Below are 21,826 nucleotides of genomic sequence, written 5' to 3'. Positions count from 1 at the left end.
TTTGCAGAAATCATTAATAAGGACAACAAAATTATAGGCAATTATTCAATTTGCATATGCAAATCCAATGAGTTACAAGTATAAAGGGTATGTATACATTTTTACAAGCTTCCCTATTGCATCCTTGAGTAGTTGACCTTTTGTATTTATTAAAAATCATTATGTATCCAGATGGTAAGTGCTGTCTTACCTGTGACAAATAGACGCACAAATAATTGCCATTTTCAGACAGACTAATTGAGTAGTTTGCAAAAAGAGGGTAAGGGATAATTTGCAGGGATGACAGCCAAAGAAAAAGGTTCTACAAATATCTGCCATTTGGTTCCATTCATACCCATTATACCATTTACATCGTATGTTATACATACATATACCAAAATTCAAAGTGTAATTTACAAAGAGAAAGAATCTTGTGGAAAGTAGGTTCTATTATAACAATTTTGTATGAGAAAGAAAACATGTTATATTTTCTCACTTATCTTTAGGACATAGGACTATATCCCTTAGAGACATGGCAGGGAGAGGAGAGGGATAAAAGGAGAGAGGGAAAGATGGAGAGATAGAGGGAGGAAAGGATGGGGAGAGAGAGAGAGAGCAAGAGAGAGCCAGAGAGAGTGAGAGAGGGGGGTGGATAGGAGAGAGAGGGAGAGAAAGAAGGGGCAGAGGGAAAGGGAGAGAGAGAAACAGATAACAGAGACAGACACACAGAGAAATTATATCTTTCTATCAGATTACCAAAGGTCCACTAAATTTTCATCAGTCTACAAAAGGTTTGCTACCAAAAGCCATTAGTTCTTAAAACCTAAAAACTTAAAATCAAACAAACAAAACCCAATTTATCTCTCTCTTAAAAAAAAAAAAAACTGATGCATTTTCCTTTTCAGGACATTCTTTTCCTGTTCCTTCTCCAGTCCTGCTTCCTTTTTCTTTTTTTTTCCAGCTCAGGGAATTTACTTCCTGAGCTGTGGTTTGCCTGTGGTTCCGGGAAGGTAGAGCATTTGGAGGGCGCTCAGGGCTATTTGGGTTGGAAAACAATGGTTTTATTATAATAGATCTAGAGTTAAAAGGTCCCTTAGAGAGGTTGAGTACTCCAAACCCTTCATTTTACATTTGAGGAAACTGAAGCCTGTCCATGAGGGATGTTGAATGAGTAGTCCAAGGTACCAATAATATGGCTGAAATGGGATTTCAATTAACATTCTTAGAGCCCAAATCTTGCATTCTTTCCACTGCACCCAGTTGCCTCACTCTGGAGTGGATGCTGTCAATCAGGGGTCTAGAGACCCTCAAGGAGTTCATGGACAGATTCCAGAGTCTCTGTGAACTTAAAGGGGAAAAATTCATCTAAATTTCCTTTGCATAATTTAGTTCCTTAGTAACACTATGGATTTTATTTTATAAATTTAAAAACTTTATTCTGAAATGAGATTCATAGGCTTGGCCAGACTTACAAAGGGACCTTTGCAATACATAAAAAAATGTTAAGAAATCTTGCTCTCAATTCAATTTTATCAACGTGCTCTTCCATTTCAAATATCTGTTACTCCAGTTGGTGGTTACATTTGAACCAGAAAGCCTTTCATTTCCAACTAAGCTTTTGTTTTCAAAGCATACAAAAGGAAGAGTGACTTTTGGACATTACCGTTCATTTTCTCTTACGATCTCCTTTCCTTTTTTCCATGTATAGACAGGCCGTGGGGAAGCCTTTGGTTTACACTCAATGACAACTTCGCCTCCTACTTTAACAAGGGTCATCCTTTTCAAAAGAGTTCTGGAGAAATCTGGACCCAAAGCTGAAAGAGAATATAGCAACTCAATTGAGGAAAAATTTGATGGTGACAAAATGGGCAACAAAGTAAAATAAACCTTGACCTTTATTTATCTATCTTTCATTGCCTAAAAATATCAATTTTATCACAGAATGGGAGTTACCACAGATGGGAATACAAAATAGGGCTTTGATTTTAAGAGAAGAAAAAAATAACGGTCATGTCTTTATAATAAATTGTATTGGGGAAAATGTATGGATAATTGATTCAATTATTTTTATCTGAAAATCTCATGTCATACAAGCAGTGATCATGTTAGAAAGGTGCATTGGCACAATATATGGTGGACATAGGGATGGAGCAAGGACCATTTAGTCCAACATGTTCATTTTACAGTAAAGACTGAGACTGACACTCGGGGGGCCAAGTGATCTGACACAGATACACAAGTCACATTAAGGCAGATTTAGAACCAAAGGCATCTGATTCCAGAGGCAATGCTTTCCCACTTGTATCATGGGATAGAATGTTAGTTTTAAATTAAGGAAGCTCTACATTCAAAATTTTGCCTCATACACACTATCTAAATTTCTTAATTGTTTCCTGTCCCAGGTAACTTTTTAAGACAGCAAATTATAGTTGAGTCATTGACCTGTATGAAGAGAGATCATTTTGGCACTGGGATTTCCCTATTCTTTTAAAAGCATTGTTTCATACTAAAATGAACAAACGAGCAAAGTACTTGTCTTCACCGGAATTTCTTGTGATATATCAGAAACTATCATTCCTTTCCTTCTTGATGAAGAAGTGGGTAATACAATATGTAATTGTTTTATTTTCTCCAGACACAAGATATTGCTTGTCTTGCATGAGGCATTATTGTTAAGATTGCTCACTAGGGAAAAAAATCTTACTTTTTCACTTTGCCTTTATAGACTTGCAAAGGTTACTCAGAAATGCCACTGAAAAATAGTTTTCTCCCAAAAGGAAAGGAGGCAAAGGATATCTGGATTTCCCCAAAAGGAAGATAATGAACATCCTTTTGAAGATCTCTTTTCTCTCCAGAGTAATATAAGCTTACTAGATTTCTAGAGTAACAATGATTGACCTTAGGAACCTTATCAAACCTCAGCTTCTTAGTGGGACTTCAATGAAGCAATAGTGGCTACCAAGGTAAAGGTTTGATAATAGGGAATCTGCAAGTTGTTTGAGAATGGAATTGAATGGCAGACAGCTTCCCAAGTTGTATTCATGCTAAAAGTGACTAAAATGTACATGACCTTTGGTATCGAAATGCTACATCTGGTTCTAAACTCCAAGAAGGTCAAGAATACAAAGAAAGACCTCATGTACATCAAAATATTCATTATATCACTTTTTTTGACAGTCTGTCAAAGAATATGTAATAAAGTTATTATTATAAGAGCCAGCATTTATCACCCTTTAAAAATTTACAAAGTACTTTAACAGATTATTTGATTTGATCTTCACAACAATAATGGGAAGGAGGCACTCGCAAAAGTATTGAGGCTTAGAGGGTTAAGTGACTTGTCCAGAATCATTTAGTAAGTATCTGAACCAGGATGCAAAATAAAATTCATATTCTATTTATCAGGCCACAAAGCCAGCTGGCTATTGTGTTGGAAAATAGCCAAACCAATTGGTGACATGAATTAAATGTAATATTATTGCCATAAGAAATTTTAAAAAAATCACTTTCATGGGAAGAAATGAAGTGAATAAGCCTCAGAAATAATCTATACAATGATCATGACAACATAAATGGAAGGAACAATAAAATGAAACTGAACACTATATAATCATAACTACCAAGCTTGGCCTTAGAGGATATAGGGGGAAAATATACGTCTTAAAATTCCTAAGAGAACTGGGGAGCTGATTGGCAGAATTATAGAATTGAAGCATTATACCCCAATCACCATCTAATATAGCCCCTACATGAGAGATCCCCATTATATCATACAAGTGATCATCTAATCTTTGCTTTAAGACCTCAGAGGAGGGAGATTTCACAATCTCTCAAGGTATTCATTCCCTTTTTTTTTTTGGACAGCTCTGTTTGTTAAAAAGTTTTTCCTGACATCAAACTTAAATTTTCTTTGAAACTTCTACTTATTATTTTAGGTTTTGTTTTCTGGAGTTAAACAGAAAAGTTCTAAATACTCTTCTACATGACAGAACTCCAAATAGTTGAAACAGTTTTCATATACCTCTTGAATTTTTTCCTCTTGATGGTATATCCAATTCCTTCAACCAATCCCCATATGACATAGATTATAAGCATTTCACCATTCTTGCTGCCCTCTTAGGGACATTTTCTACTTTATCAATATTATTCTTGAACCTCAATACAATATCCCATATAACTTCTGAGAACAGAGCACAATATTTCAGCTTCATTTTCCTAGAAGTCAAACCTCTTTTAATGTGGACCAAGATTACATTAGCTGATTGACTTATCATCTGACAGAGTTCATTAAAAATTCTAGATTTTTTTCAGAATAACTGAAATTTAACTACAACTCCCCCATTTGGTACTTTTGAAACTGTTCATTTCCCATCCTTTTTGTAGCCAAATACAAGTTTTAAACTATATCACTATTGAATTTCCTCCTACTAGATTCAACTCCATACTCTAAGCTTATCAATATTGCCTCTATAACATCTAATGTGTTAGCTCTCTCTTTCAACTTTGTGTCATTTGCAATTATTTGATGAGTGACATCTCTGCCTTTATTCAAGTCCTGACAAAAAGTGTTATTGGGGTACTTTACTAGAGATCTCCTGCAATGGGGACTTTGAACCATGTCAGAGTCTGATTATCTAACCAGTTATGGAGCCATTTAAGTGAGATACTTCTAATCTGTAGTATAGGGACATCCAAATAATCCATGGATAGATTTCTGGGTGCTTATAAACTTGGAATGGGAAAAGTTATTATTATAATATCATATAATATTATATTATTATTATATCATTATTAGCATAAACCTCTACAAAAGTAGCATTTCCTTCAATCATAAACACAGGAAACAAAACTTATTCTCAGAAGGGTCCATTGTCTTCACCAGATTTCCAGAGAGGTCTGGGGCACAAAAAAAGGCAAAGACCCTTTAGCCTCATCTAATCCCTATGTCTTCATCTTCCCAAGAAAAATAGCATGAGGTACTATCTCACATATTTTGCTGGCATCTAGGTAAACTATATTCACAATGTTGCCCTTATTTGCTAGTGTGACAATCTTATCAAAAAAAGCAAATGAGATGAGTCCAGCATAACTTCTTCTTGATGTAGCCAGGCTGGTTCTTTGTAGTCACTCTTTCTCTTTCTAAATATTCATCAATCATTTCTTTAAAGAATTATGCCAACATTTTCAAAAGAGCTTATGTCAAGCTCACTCATTGAGTCACTGGGAGTATGGCATGTTAAACATACTAGCAGACATGAATTACATCTGTTGGTTTTATGGAATTTGTTTTCTATTTTGTAGCCATATATATATATATAATATAATTATATATAACAATATGTTATATATAATAAATATATTTATTATATGGGAAGGCACATTGGATAACGAATGATAGGAAAAGTATGTTATGAAATGAATGAAAGTTGCCAATTAAAAATTCACACATAATATGACACAACCTTAACAATAAAAAAGAGACACTTTCCTATTAATAGGGAAATTAGTTTTTCTTGCTCTTGTCCTTGAGCAAGGTGGTAAAGTGTGTGTCCTCCAAAACTGATGGACCATACTCTTAAGATGGAAGGAATGTGGGTGAACATAATAAGTTCACCTGTAGGAGCCAGATGGCCCAAACAGACCAGAGTAGGGAGTTGGAGTAAAGGCAGGCCACCATTACTTTCTGCTACTCTTTCTATTGCTACTTTCTTTCTGATAACATCACAAGATGAACAAATGGAATTTTGTGACCTTTAATTCAGTGCTAATTCAAGGGGTTAGAGGGTGTGTGAGGGGGAGGGGTATCCTTAGCATATGTGTGCTCTTGCCCAGGTTGGATAATATGTGGAAGAATAAAAATAGAGAAGAGACAGCTTTAAACCCTGCCACCTCCAGTCTGTCCCTCATCTCCATCTCCTCCTCTCTTCCCCTCTGGAAATGAAGCACCAGGAACCACCTTGGATTGGCTGAGTGAGCTTGTATTCCATCTTCCTTAGATGTAAGCATCCTCTTAATTTCTTGGCCATCAGTCAAGTTAACTCAAGTTAACAAGAATTTATTATGCATCTACTATGTGCCAGACATTGGGTTAAGTGCCTCAAACTATGCAGAAGTATATAGTTTACCATTGCATCCTGCTTTTCAGCTCTCCATTAGAATGTAAGCTCTTTAAAGGCAGAAGCTGAGTTGATTGCTTATATTTGTAATCTCAGTGCTTCACATAGTGCTTGATACAAAATAAGTGGAATGTTTCTCTCTCTCTTTCTCTGTCTGTCTCTTTCTGTCTCTCTCTTCTCTCTCTCTCTCTCTCTCTCTCTTCTCTCTCTCTCTCTGTCTCTGTCTTTCTGCCTCTCTCACACACACATCCACTTGCTTGACTAATCTATTATCTATCAATCTATCTTTTATCTATTATCAGGGTGCTTCTTATGGGAACATATCCTTGTATTCTTTATTTTTTCTTTTTTTTAAACAAAATTGTAATTTGGAGGTTGGAGCTCAGAGGATACTCTGCAGAGCCTGGAGTAGGGAGGATCTTAGAGTTCAAAGATGGCCTCTGACATTCACAGCACTAGTTATGTGACTTTGGTTAAGTGTAGCCTCTCTTTTCCTTAATCCACTGGAGAAGGAAATGACAAACCACTCCAGAATCTTTGCTAAGAAAACCTGAAATAGGGTCATGAAGAGTCAGACACAACTGAGCCATTTGGAGCTGTAGAGTAATTACTTGGTCATCTCTAACCTTGTGACTGGTTTGAAGACTCCACAAACATGAAATGTGTTCCTTGGAAAAATGTACTTATGCCATTTTCCCCTCTGGGACAGACCTTTCTATTCTTTTTCACTCTCACTTTTACACCATAGTTGGCCTGGGGCTTTGAAGCATTTTCTTGCACTTGGTATCTCCCCATTGAGACATATCTCTTTATATTCTAGATATATAAATGGATTTTGAAGATTTTTGGATTAGCATTTAATTCCCTAAGCAAGAATGTTATTTTGTTTGATTGCCTTTGAGCTAAAATTTCCCCAAAGTAGTCAACACATACTGTATTTTAATCCTCTGTGCTTGATAAATATACTCCCAGTTTTCAAGACGAAATCTCTCTGTGTAATATATTGAAGTGTAATTTACCAAATCCCCCTGCTATCAATATCTTAAAGATTTCTGAGTTTACAAGACTAATTCTATGGGAAAATTGAGTAAGTCTTGTTAGCAATTTCATAGAAAATTCAGAAATAGAATACTGTTCAAAGAGATGGACATTCAAAAGCCCTTTATGGGAAAAGATTCTGAAATGGATGAACTAATCTCTTGGTGAATATAATATGATAACTCTAGGCTTCATTTTCTTGTATTTCAAAACTATAAATTTTGGCAGTTTGTCCCAATACACTTTAAAAATCAGAGACTCCTTTGAATGTGAAACCAAGAAAAGTACACGTTAGAAAAAAAATAAGTTCTTACACCTGTTGAAAACAAAGACAATAGAAAATGACTTTACTAGATGTGGTTTGAATTTTTAAAGAATTTCCTTACCATAGAGATAAATCATATAACTCTTTGTAATCTGTAGAAATGAGGCTAGATTAGATAATCTCTCAAGTGCTTTTCCTGGCTAACATGTGATAATAATAGTTAACATTCATATTGTACTCTAAGGTCTGCAAAGTCCTTTATTATCTTATTTTATCCTCCCAACAACTCTGGGGAGGGGAAAGCTATTATTCTCATACTAAGTCAAATAGATATTATTTACTCATGGTTGTGGAGCTGGTGTGTAAGACCAAATTTGAACTCAGATCTTTCTAGCTCCAGGTGTAATATTTTATTTATTATGCCACCAAACTTTTCCTTTAGGCTCTAAATTTATGAAAGATTCTCCATTTAATCTGAACGACAAGAATAGTCAACATATATGCAACATGTGAAGGTTTTTAGAGTACTTTATATGCTCATAGCATACTTAATGAAGTAAGAGCATTATCCCATTTTGCAAATGAGAAAATCAACTAGAAGAGTTTAAGTGACTTGTCTAAGTTATACAGTTAATAGGTGTGGGCAGCAGGATCACTGGCCCTAGAATCATAAATTTAGAGTACAAGTTTTCACAGAGAATTATCTACATCCAGAGAGAGGACTATGGGAATTGAGTCTGGACCACAACATAGCATTTTCACTCTCTCTGTTGTTTTCTTGCATTTTTTTCTTTTTCAGTTTTTTTTCCTTTTTTGATATGATTTTTCTTGTGCAGCAAGATAACTGTATAAATATGTATACACATGTTATTAACATATTTAACATGTATTGGATTACCTACCCTCTAGGGGAGAGGGGAAGCGGAAGGAAGGGAAAATTTGAAGGTTTTGCAAGGGTCAGTGTTGAAAAATTACCCATGCAAATGTTTTCTAAATAAAAAGCTTTAATAAAAAAAAATTCAAAGCAAACAAAAAAAGTTTTCTCTGAGGCTATCTAGTAAATCCTCTCATTTTACAAATGAGGAAACTGAGGACTGGGGAGATCAGATAACTTGCCCAACATCAATCAGATAGTAAGTGGCAGAACTGGTATTTGAATATGGATCTTCTGTGTCTAATTATTATGTATTTTTCTTTTCCCATTACTCCATGCTGCCTCTCAGCAAAAAGCTTCTTGGAGACAGAAGACAGGAAGTTCATTACTTCTTGATTAAGAAACTTCATAACTGGATAAGCTACATCCCATATAGGACTTGTTCATATGAACAATTGGGATTTGACAAGTTAGCCTGATGGACACTGGAGGAGTTGGTCTATGCACTTTTCATAACCTCACATCTAAATTTCACAATGCGAAAATGTGGCTGAAAAAATCATAAAATAACTTTTTGATGAGTAACCCCAATTACATTCTGGAGACAATTTCTTGCAAAGTGCAGAATGTGTTTTCAAGTCAGAAAAAGTAGTTAAAATGAGGATGATGAAGAAGAAGGAAGAGGAGGAGGAGGAGAAAAAAATAATATCTTACAGAGGGAGTAGTTGCTAATGTCTTCAGAACTAAGAAATTCACAAAATAATTAATGATTACAAATTTTAAATATAATTAGAATTAATGAAAAACTTAGATAAAAAGTTGACCACTCAAGGATCCTGTCATATGCCCCTCCCTATTTAATCTACAAGGAGAAGCTCTCATAATCATGTGGCCATTGACTGTCCTTTCTATGGGTGTTTATATTGAAACTTCAAAGAGCACTCATGACCAGGCAGAGTGTTGGCAAAGCTCCAATAGTTATTCTCATGGTCTCATTCTGAAATGGGTTGGGAGTAGAAAAATCTAGTCAAAGTTCCCAGGAAAGGGATTGTGGAGAACAAATTATTAAAGCCTAATGTCCAAAAACAGTGAATTCTCCAGGATTTTGAGTTTGTGAGTGTTTATGACAATTCTAAAAGACACTCATTTATAATCATTTATAAACCTCTAGCTCTTTCAATGTAAACGTTGTTGATGGAAGCGAATTAATCAATCAACAAGCCTGTGTTAAGCACCTCTCCTGTACTAGGGCATCATTCTACTAGCAGATTAATGAGTTATATCTGCTGAACTTCTTCTGCCTAATAAGCATACCAGCAATCTACCAATATCTCATTGATACTTCAGTAGAATTGTGTTCTCCCTGATAGGGGAAGCCATACATGCCTGCCCATTGTTCAGGACTTTTGTTCATGCTGTCTAATAGTTCTAATGTGCTGGGACTTTTTCTTCTTGATCCTTAAATTGTATGAATGCCAGTGGAGATAAAGGGCTGCCATCAATTATTTATTTTCACTATATTGAAAGATAACAGGGGAGAGAAGGGGAAGGCAATAGTATTTTGTGAGTCTGCTATGTGCCAGGCTCTACACTGTGTTTTTAACAGATATTATCTTTTTTAATCTTCACAACAAACTGAGAGGGAGGATATTATTAGCCCCCTTTTACAATAGAGGGAACTGAGGCAAACAAAGGTTTAATAACTTGCCTAGACTAGCAAAGTTAATAAGTTTCTGAGACTATATGTAAATTTACTAACTCCAGGCTGATTTCTATCCACTGTATCACTGCTATTTTATTGTATGATAATAAGCAGCAAAAAAAAATTAAAACTAGGGCAAGCAGCTATTGGCATGTTGGTGGAAAGATCGTAGGGTATCATTTCATTAAAGGAGAAAAAAAGGCATGAAAACTACTCTCCTGGGTGGGGTAGTAGGGGGCAAAAGAAGGGATATACCTAATAGCTTTTCATTTGAATCAATTATTCCTACTATTTGGGAGCTAATCTCAATTGTTTTAACCTGCTGAAGAAATACAAAGTGTTGTTTACAACCTGTAAATTTTTATGCCCTAGGGTAAAGTTCCAGGTGTTCAACCTTAGGTACAATTCTGCCTTTATGACTGACTTGTCTTTTTCCTCTTACACATTTCACCAAAGATATCCTTTGCTTTATTGCTCCTGTTCATTTCTTTGTTGGTAACATGTTACAGTCTACATTCATTAAAATGATCAGAAGCAGTGAGCTGAGAAAAGCTTTTAATGTAGTTCTCAAGCACTTATTTTTATTTAATTAAACTATGCTATATAAACTAAGCTATGCTTCACCACACTTTGATGCTAATTACTCTAAGTGGCCAACAGGGGGACTCTTGAAGATAAGTGTTCTATGAATCAGCAATCATTTCTACAAGGCACAAGACTTTGCCGATAGTTAACTCCTAAGCCTAATCTAGAATTGTAGCCCCAATTGGGGAGCATGAAAGTGTGACATTCATCTAGTTATTACAGCAGGTTAGTTATCACACAAATCATTCCCTCCCTCTGGGCATCAGGTATCTCCTCTGGACATCGGGACTCTAAAATGAGGTGGTAGGAATAATGACCTTGAAGGTCTTTTCCAGTGTCACATCTCTGATGAATATTCTAGTCTATAGAAACATCATTGGGAAGACAGTTGATAGTTACTGTGTAAAGATGGCCTTTTAAAAGTTCAGTATTTCACACAGGCTATTATCCCACATTTTATCTCATTATACAATAAAAATAAAATCTATAGTGCATTCATTCAAAACTTTTCTCTGTCAGTGAGATGATGTTAGTATAGTTACATAGAACCAGACACATTTCTTGAGTCATTGTGCATGCAACTAGTTAGATGGGCACTGTGTATGAGCTTCTTCATATATAGTTACAGTTCATTGAAAGAGATGGTCCATTTGTTATTTGTAATAATATGTAGAGGTTTGGACTGAAGTTCACCTTTATACAAGATTGCTCTCAGCAAAATCACTAAAAGGTAGTTGAAATTTGTCCTTGGTAAGTTTCCATCTATCTCTTTAATATTCTTCTATTCCTTTTCATAGTCTGTCTTCCCATTGGGCTTATACCACACTGCCACAGAACCTTACTTCCAGTTAGCTGCCATCATTTCCTATAAAATGTTTACATGTCTTTTTATATTTAAGGCATCTTCATTGGAAACTTTTGTTTTTCAAATTTTGCAAAGTTATATTGTGCTCCCTTCCTTAAAACAGTTCAGCAAATACAACTAATATAGTGACCAAGTTTGACAATGCATGCAACATTCTGCCTTTGTGATTTCCCCCACCTCTCTACCAAGAGGAAGGAATATTTCATTCTGTGGTCTAATTCTGATCACTACAAATACTCATAGTTCAGTTTCTGGGCTCTAATTCTGATCACCACAAATAACATAGTTCAGTTTCTGTGCTCTAATTCTGATCCCCACAAATACTCATAGTTCAGTTTCTGTGCTCTAATTCTGATCACTACAAATACTCATAGTTCAGTTTCCTTAGTGGCCTTTTCGTTTGCATTGTTAGAGTCACTGAACATTATTCTTCTGGGTGTGATTATCTCTCTCTTTTCCAATTCTTATAAATCTTCCTTATATTCTCTGAATTCCTTTTATTTGTTATTTATTTCTTCTTTCGTGAATTGCATTGATATATTTATTATAGCTTCTCCAACCCTTGCCCCAGTTGATGGAAACCCTATTATAGCTAGCTCTTTTCTATCATTACAGATTCTACTATCAATATTTTGATATGTACAAAGCTTTTCTATTCATCTTTTTTTACTTCTTTGAAGGCATGTGCCCAATGATGAGACTTTTGGGTTTGTAATGGGAAAAATAAGGACCTCAAATAATGAATATCTAATGGTGGAGTTTCATTTTGCACATAATCAAGGAAATTTTGGGGGTTTTCTTAGCACCCTGTGATATCATCAGATTCACATCATTTTGTGCCTAAGAATAAGGAATCTTTTCCAAAGAAATCTCAAGAAAGTAAAATATCTCAGTGGATCTAGGTACTTGAGAAAATAGGGAAAGTTTCATATGTGCATAAGTTCCCCTCATCTCCAGGAATGAATAATAGTAACCTTAGAGCAATAGATATATGCAAACTGCATAAATTCTCATAATATGATCCAACAGATTTCTTGAATCCTAGTGTTCTGGATAAATGAAAAGAGATTTTCTGTGTAATACTAGACTCTTGAGGAGAAAAAAGAGATTCCTAGAATCCAGGTTTCTAAAAAAGAAAAGGGTAGCAGTGGCCTTGGAATTACTTTTTTGAGTTCCCCGAAGTTTGATAATTTGGGGATGCCGTCATCCAGAGAGAGAAGAGAATTCTGGACCAATACTATCTTCCTTAAGTACAATTTCTTTATAGCAAATCCTATACTTATATCCCTATGGTGTATACTAACTCATATTTGTTCACTATGATTAGGAGAAGAAGAAAGTCACATGGCCCATCAAAGAAGTCAAAGGATTGAGGAAAAGCAACAATGGCGAAAATGAAAATGATAATAACAGTATTCTAGCTTGTTTTGTTTATTTAACATTTTCCCCAGTTACATTCACAAGAATTTTTTTACATTTGTTTCTATATTTTTTGAGTTCTAGATTATCTCCCTTATCTTCACTCACTATTAAGAAACCACTTGTGAAGTTATACAAAATATTTCCATAAAAGTCAAGTTGTGAAAAAAAAACAACATAGATCTCCCACCTAAATGAAAATTAAGTCTAAAGAAAGAGAAAGGGAAAAAGAAGAAGAATGTTTCAGTTTGTATTCAGATACAATCAGTTCCTTCTCTGGGTATGGATAGGATTTTTCATCATAAGTCCTTCCGAGTAGTCATGGATGATTGTATTACTGAGAATAGCAAAGTCATTCATAGCTGGTCATCTTGGAACATTGTTACTACTTTGTATATGGTACATTTTACTTTGAGTCCATGGAGGACTTTCCAGGTCTTTTTTCTTCCCGAGAGCATCCTGGTCATCATTTCCCATAGAACAATACTATTCTATCATAAACACATATCACAGTTTATTGAGCCATCCCTAATTGATAGACATTCCTTCAATTTACTTTTTTTTTTTTTTTTTTTTTGCCCTGAGAAGAAAGCTGAACAGCATTCTATCTTTAGTTATAATGGCTTAAAAATAAATTGGGGCTGTGAGGTAGGGCATTTCTGTTGGGAATCTCTTTTCAAGGACTAGACCAGATGGTATGATAAACATATACTTATAAAAACCTGAATAAAGATTTTTCATTACCCAAGAGTACCTTTCTCTATAGCTACCAAGTGGTCAGGGCTCAATTTATCTTCATGAATATTTACCTTAAATTTTGGTGACAACACTGATGAAAGGCTAAGAATTTGGGTTTGTCTATTATTTTAGTTCTTCAGCATAATTGGAATCTCCTCATGTGATTATAGCTATAATTCCCAGTTTCTAATTTAGAGCCTACTTGAATTTAGCCTCCTACATTTTCTGATAATGTGGGCACTTAACTGGAAGGCTTCTAGAGGCTAGAGAAGGCAAGTTGCCCTCTTGCTGGAGGCTGACCACACTTCAAATGATTTGAATTTTTCATAATCCAGCTCAACTGGATAGTAAAAAAAATCAACCTCCCTTGTAGATAAGCATTTAATGAAGTCTGCATGAAATAACTTCGAATTCCATCTGAATGCTTTTGTAACTTGGAAACCAATCATCTGAATTAATGCCAAACTAACCAGATAATTGTTCCAGTTTGCACCTTGTTTTAATTGCATCATCCATTACTTGGTGGTATTTTGAATGTCTACACCAGGGTCAGATGACCGCCACAAAACTGCCTGGGCAATTCCCATTATGACAGACAGTTAAGCAGGGTTTCTTGGGGGTGAGAACAGTAGATATAACTGCCTGATATCTCCTTTGGATACATCAAGGCACCCCATAAATTCACACTCTCGGTGAATACCTAACTGTGCTCTCGGATCCTTTGAGGCTCATTGCAAGTGGATTTCTCTGGATTTCACTAGTGAATCAATAAATTAGATATTAACCAAGTTCTAGTAAATGCAAGAATACAATGCTTTGATTGTATGCGTTAGGCTTAAAATTAGACAAGAAAAGAAGAATAGGTCAAATTATCACACAATTATTTTAATGACCACCAATATTTTTTCTGTGACAAAATATGATGATGTTCTATTGAAAATATTCTATTGAAGATCACTCACTGGACATTAGAGAGGTTCCTAATAGGTAGGAGCAGGGTGCAACACATTAAGTAATTATATAGGGGAAGTGATTTAAAAGCCCTGAGTGGGCCTAAAGATGGACTTTACACTTGTTAAGAGCAAGAAACATCTAAGAGATGGTATCTATGCTCCATTAGTATCTATTTAATGTCAAGAGAACAAGAGGAAGGTCTTAAGCCCAAGAGGTGAAACTCTTTCCTTTTCCTACCCCCACATACATCCATAAGTTTTACAGAAAAATATGAATGAGAGTTGAACAAGATGTTCAGATATGGATGGGCTGCCATCTGTATCACTGGAGGGTAATTCCCTCAATCTCTGTTCAATATTAAGTTGCTTGTGATTCAAATAATCACCAATAACTGGCTTCACATCTAACAGTCATACAATATTGACTTTTATGTTCTGAAAAACACTTATACACAGGAGACACATGCAACAACAGATAAAATTACACTCTAGACCTATCCAAGTGGATCAGTTCCTCTTTTGGACTACTGGAACACTGTGTGGGCACACATCACATCCCATATGTGTGGATCAATATGAGTAGTGGCAAAAGCATTTGGCCTGCAGTCAATAGATAAATTCCATTTTAGGCATTCACTAGACATATGACTTTGAGCAAATCATTTTATCTCATTAAGCCACAGTATCCTTGATCTATAGAATAAAAATTATCTATGGTGCTGATCTAAAGAGGCTGTTTTGAGAATCAAATGGGATAATGGATACCAAACATTTTGAAATCTTTAAGCATCAGACATAGGATGATGATGATGATGATGATGATGATGATGATGATGGTGATGAAGAAGCATATATGTCTAATCAGCAGCTTTCAGATTTGTTGATTTAGTCAATATCTAGCAGAACTACTGCTCACAGAAATTTCAATTATTACTAACCACTCTGGCTGTTACTAAGGTCTGGATACATATCCAATAGAGAAAAATAAATAATCGATTCCCAAACCCCAGTTACAATCAACAAAGGGCTACCGATTTCTACCTTTCTTACTAATGGCCAAGCCTGATCTAAATTATTGACCTAAAGGTGAAAATATCTGCATTCTATTTGCCAATCTAATTCAGTCTAGCATCCGGGTTAATTATTTAGGAGGCAAGCAGTTGCAATCCATCAAACATGGATATGTCACATGCACATTAAATACCTAGGCTGAATGCATAAAACACGATTAAGGTAAAAGCTTATCAAGTTTATGCATCCTAATCATTGCATTTCTTATTCATGACTTGGGGGATTCCTCCCCACCCCCAGAGTTAGAGGAAATTTTCTTTATGGCTCTGGAGGATCCAGATGTATGATTAGTATCAGAGGCCAACATTACCTTTTAAAATATTAAACTTTTTTTTTCCTTTCATCAATATGAAAACTGCTCCATTCATGACTCACTCAGGTAATCACCACTTACTGGTTTCACCCTTGAGAATTACACCATTCTGACTTTTACTCCTTGAAAATCACTGGCAGGGAGAATTTATATACATGTGATATTGGATATAATTATACTATAACCCTGTCCAAATATAGCCAATATTTGTGAATTTTCCCCAAAGTTAAATGGTCTTTATATTTGAAGGACTCCTATTTTCATATTTTGGGGCCTAGATATTATGATTTTACATACTTAAATACTCTTTCTAATTTACTTTTTTTTTTTTTTTTTTTTTTTTTTTTGCTTGGGAGACAAAACTCAGGGTGGAAATAGAATATAGTGCCAAATCCCTCCTTATTCTTAGCCTGGCATGTGCAACATTCTTTGCATTCCAGAATCTAGCTCCAAAACTAATTTTCCAATTTTATGTTCCACCCTTCACTCCAGCTAGAGTAATCTATTCATTACCCACTAATTAAGATCTGGTTTTGTATTAAACTACTAGCACTTGAGTGATTATTATTTTCAGGGTAGTGAACTTGACATTCTAACCAGAGTGCCCCTGGTCTTCTTCTCTTTCAATTCTACCCATTTTTCAAAGCTTATCCTTCTTTCTATGAAGTCCTTCTTGACCATCACAGTGCACATTAATTTCTCCTTAGAACTCCCATACTATTTCTTATAATTCATTTGTTACTTGGCACATTGCCTTTTGCTGTTTGCTAACCACAATGAATAAATTCAGTGAATGCTTATTGAGTGTTGAAATTGTACAAGGCACTGTTTTTTTTAACTGCTAGGGATAAAAAAAATGAATTAGAGCAACACGGAATATAGAGATGAAAATGACTTTTGAGATCATCAAAAACCAATTCCCCCCCCTTTTTTTTTAATTTTTACAAAGGAACAAATTGAGGCCCAGGAAAGTTGTCACTTGGTCAATGTCAACATATACACAATTATCACAAATACAGTATTTTTTTTCTGATAAAAGAGAATAGAAAGAAGTAAAAAAAGTAAGATGACTTAATATCTGTCTTCAGATACTAAATTTGATCTAATAGGATCAAATAGAATTTGATCTAATAGGATCAAATAGAATAGTAAAAAGTTCACAGTCTTTATTAAACCTGCATAAAATCCCGTCTCTCCATTTAGATTGTAAGCTCATTAAGGACAAGAGCCATGTTTTTATAATCCTTTGTAATACCCTATCAATGCCTGGCATATTCTATTTAATATTATTAGTATACATTAGTTAATTTAACTGAAATATGAAAAGTACTTGAATTAAATCTGCTCCATATTGTTAAAGTTTTGCAAGACAAATCAAAGCTATTTATCTATTTGGATGCTTTGAGTATTTTATTGAGGACTAAGTTGGGAAACATAATTAGGAATTATGAAAAAAAGAGAGGAAGTCATAATTTACAATCCAAAAGCACTCTCCTTTCTACTGTAGAATTTTTCAGCAGTTCCTCTAGGAATTCAGTTCATCTCTTTCTAAAAAAAAATTGTAGAAGATTGAATCTGAGTCTATTATAGAGGTAAATCTTTGGAAATGAGAACTTGCATTTTAAAACAGTATGAGTACATTCATAGGTTCCTGTTTTCTTGGCCAGTGTAGATTTTCCAAAACTATGACACCAGTTGTTTATTTATATTTGTATATTTAGAGAAGAAGTCTACTGTACTAGAGGAGTGTTCATGTGCCATTAGGCAGAGGAAGCCAGGCTGGTGTGTGTAAGCTTCCTTGGCTTTGTTTTATTTTGATTTATGAAGTGAGAAGGATGTGTGTTTAGGATTCTGAAAGGGCCAGAGCTGCTCAATGTCCTTAGTGGCTTTCTGAAGAATGGAAATATCAGGCATCTCCTGAGCAGCCACAGACCCATGGGCTCTTGGAATCAACAATTTTGTCTTTTCTAACCAGATTAGTCTTAGACTGAACTGATCATAAATGAAGGGGAGAGAAGGAGCAGGGAAGATAAAGTCTGAAAATATTCACATTTCCATCTCCTCTCACTTCACTGCAAAAGATAGATTTCCCTTATTTCCCTCAGTCAGGGAAAAGTCTTGCTATACTGGCAATAGGATATCCCGTTTCCCAAATCAGTGTTTTTGTCCAGACTTCTCCCTGGAATTGGATCCTTGCTCTTGCCTTGGTGAACCTCTAACTCCTTTCTCATTTCCTCAGTTGTTAATTCTTCCCCTCTTCCAAAGTTTTGTTATTGTTCAGTTATTAAGTCATGTCTGACTCTTCATGACCCCATGGACCATATTACATCCATGCTGTCTGTGGGGTTTCTATGGCAAAGCTATTGGAATGGTTTGCCTTTTTTCCCTTCTCCAGTGAATTAAGACAAATTTAGTCTTAAGTTTAAGGAACTTGGCCAAGTCCACAAGTTATAAGTGTCTGATTCCAGATTTGAATTCCAAACTGCCTGATTCCAGGCCCAGTATTTTATCCATTGAACCTCCTAGCTGCTTCCTTCTTCTAAAATAAGTCTGAATTTATTTGGCATGTATTTGTCTGTCTATTATTTAGTACATAATCTATTATTATGTCTGTCTAATTATCTGTCTATATATTCTTCCCTTCCTAGTAGAGAAATTCCTTTAAGTTGAGCTTTGTTAAGATTTTGTCTGGCACATTTTTGTTAGTTTGTTTTTTTCCCCAGACTCAGGTTTTCATCACTACAAGGAATTTGGAACTAAGAACTTCTGTCATCCCTTTCAGATCAGCAATTTTCCTATAATTAAACATTTTAGAGAATTATCAGGGCCCTGAGAGGTAAAATTATTTGTCTAAGGTCACACAGTCAGCATTTATCAAGGCAGATCTTCAGAGATCTTTATGTTTCATGGGCTATTATTCTAACCATTATACCACACTTTTATTGAATGGAATTAAATTAATTTTAGGATAGAAACTTGAAGTGCCAGGACCATTCACTTGCAACAACCTTGTGAATGATCAGCAGAATTCTAGAGCTTGTCAAATTGTAGATATCTGGGTAAAATATCTCCATTATGTTGACTGTTATGCTCATGTTTTTGCACTCATCATATACTCTTAACTGTACCAATCAAGGGATACAGATGAATAGTAATCTGAAGGAGCAGTGAAATCATTTAGATATGAATTTATGCTGTTGACATAGCTTCTCCCCCCTAGTGAATTTCTCTTCCTTATTATATTTGGCCTTGGCACATACTAAAATAAATTTATATTAAAATGGACAGTTGTCAAGTGATGGTGAGAAACTAGGCCAGGATACTAAACAAACCCATGGCTAAAATACTGAATAGATAATGAATATGGAAGATTTTTAGAGCTGCCTGTGCCAATTAAGTTGATATAGGAAAGAATGAGTCGAGTTTCGTTGCCTCCATGTTACAGATTTATCTGCTATAGTCTAATCTAAATCCAATCACCTTTTTCATACTTTTTCTCTCTAAACCAAAGTTATAGGATAATTATACCATAATATCATGGATTTAAAATTGGTGGAGACCTCAAAGATCATATTGCCTAAATCTTTTCATTTTATATATCATGAAACTAAGGCCCAGAGAGCAGAAATGATTTCCCAAGATCACACTGGGACAGAGTCAACATTTAAACTTGTCTTTTGATTCCAATACAATTCAGGATTTTCACGCAGCTAAGGTCAATTTAGGTATGAAAAATGAGCAGTAAATGCTCTGTGTTTTCAACAGAAATCAGTGGACAGGAGGTTGTATTAAGAAATAGGACCATTTACTTTGTTTGAAGATCATATAGAACATTTTTCAAGCATCCTATCTTTTGCCTGAAGAATCTCTTTGTTTTGCCTCTTGGCTTGAACACTCAAGCTTGGAAAATGATGTTTATTTGGTTAGGGGGTATATTTTAAAAATAAATTAAATTAAATTTATTTTTAGTAAAGAAAATTACTCACCAATAACACTGAGCTCGGCACTGGCAAAAATAATTCCATGTCTGTTTTCAGCCACACATTGATACATGCCTGCATCAGAAAGGTTCACGGTGGTTATGTTCAGTGTCCCATGCTCAATTTGAATTCTGTCCTGTAAAAACACCAAGAAGTAAAAAATATAACCCTCTACAACTCAGGCCTTGAAACCATCATACTCTATATCATATCGAGGGGGACAAAACAAGAAGAAAATGGCAATCATACAAGCAATTTACATCTCATGATCTATTTGTCTGTCAACTGAATTTGTGTCAGGTCAGATGCTAAATGGAATCACCAGTACATCAGCTGGTAAATGGAATTTAAATTGTAGTACTCTCCTGAGTTCTCATTGATTTAATACTGAAACCATTCAGATTAATATCCCCTCCAAGTAGATGAACGTGAAATTTAAAATGCCTTTCTATTCTCAGGTTCTGGACGAGCTTGGAAAAATGCAGCCAACTTTACCGTCTAGGGCATTTAAAACACTCAAATTATTGGAGGGCATGACTTAGAAGGTTAATAGGAATGTAATCATCTCAGATGGTGTAGAGAGAAACATTTAATATGGGCTGAAGTTTACCCAAAAAAATCTATGTTAATAATTTAATGGTCCCTTACTTTATTTCTGCCACTAACATGATTTAAGTTCGCGACCATCTGCTGGTGGCCAACACAAAGCACGTAAAATTAGTGTGTGGAACAAAAGACTCAAGTCTCGTTTATCAGCCCAAGGATACGTGATATGTGTTATTCATTTTCATAAGTGCAAAAAAGTAGTCCCCCTGTTCCCTAGAGAGCTGTCATTTAAAAAATAAATAAATAACATGAGGAAAACATTGGATTTTGTCTTGCTGTAGGGGGGCAATTTAGTGCAGGTAGACACTTATTAGGTTTTGATCAAATCTAGGCATCCATGTTCCCTCACATTAAGCAAAGAGAGAAAAATGCCATTACCTTCATACCTTCACGGCAGCCATTTGTTTTCGTTTGGCTTTATAATTGAGAGAATCATGGGACTGACAGGATCCCCTCTGGTGAAAGAAAGGGAATGTGTGGGACAAGGGAAGGCAAACCAATTTTTTCTCTTTCCTTTCTTTTGTGTAGCATTCATCTTTAGGCTGTTCTTCATGCCATTGCTTAGAACCGAGCCCTTTCCCTGGGTAGCCTAAATACAGGAAAAACTCCAAGGCAAAAAATTGGCTCACTCCTCAGAATTGAAGGAAATGTCAAATTTCCTTTAACTTTTGAAGTTCAGTTTGAAAATATAGCATAGGAAATTAGATTGAGACAATCGTTCTTCACCCTAAGGCTTCCAGATTTCATCTGGGATCTTTCATTGGGGCCTCCTCAAATTTTGATTTTCATTTTAAATGTTATCACACCAATTTTTCTCTGCCTAGAAAGTGACATGTGTTGTAGTCAAATGAATAAAGGCTTAAATTCTTTTTTTGTCCCCCCCTCTATTCATGTAAAGTTTTATCTTTACTTATGTGTTTGTGTTTTCTTTTTCCTTTTAAACAAGTACTTATTCAATACCTACTTAATCTGGCATTGTGTTAAGTGCTTTACTAATATTGTCTCATCCAACAACACTGAGAGGTATTAAACTTGATATTACATAACCATTGTCATTGATGTTCTTACCTGAGTTAATAATGATTCACCATTTTTTAGCCACCTGTATGTAGGCTTTGGTCTCCCATTTGCTTTGCACTCCCAGAAGATACTTTCTTCAATGGCCACATGTATATCATTTATCTTTTGGATCCAGTTAGGCTGAGCTACAGTAATTAAAAAAACATAAAAAGAAGACAAAAAATCATGAGAAATCAATTACAGTATTATTCAATCTTTTTCATTACCTGCTGAATCTCAGATGATATTTCCTAGAATGATGA

The 21,826-nt window shown here is 35.2% G+C and overlaps 1 protein-coding gene across 5 annotated transcripts in view; it reads right to left on the bottom strand.

The window, feature by feature from the left end:
• Nucleotides 1-21,826, bottom strand: part of CNTN4 (contactin 4) — a 1,178,424-nt gene that overhangs the window by 152,920 nt on the left and 1,003,678 nt on the right. For all 5 annotated transcript variants that reach the window (XM_031954124.1, XM_031954148.1, XM_031954139.1 and 2 more), the window contains 3 exons: nucleotides 21,573-21,709; nucleotides 19,905-20,034; nucleotides 1,643-1,793 (listed from right to left, as the gene is read on the bottom strand). In XM_031954124.1, coding sequence (XP_031809984.1) covers nucleotides 1,643-1,793; nucleotides 19,905-20,034; nucleotides 21,573-21,709 — 418 coding nt within the window. The remainder of the gene's footprint in view (nucleotides 1-1,642; nucleotides 1,794-19,904; nucleotides 20,035-21,572; nucleotides 21,710-21,826) is intronic.

This window comes from Sarcophilus harrisii, chromosome 1 (assembly GCF_902635505.1).
Source record: "Sarcophilus harrisii chromosome 1, mSarHar1.11, whole genome shotgun sequence".
NCBI classification, from domain to species: domain Eukaryota; kingdom Metazoa; phylum Chordata; class Mammalia; order Dasyuromorphia; family Dasyuridae; genus Sarcophilus; species Sarcophilus harrisii.
This window is presented reverse-complemented; position numbering and strand designations above follow the sequence as displayed.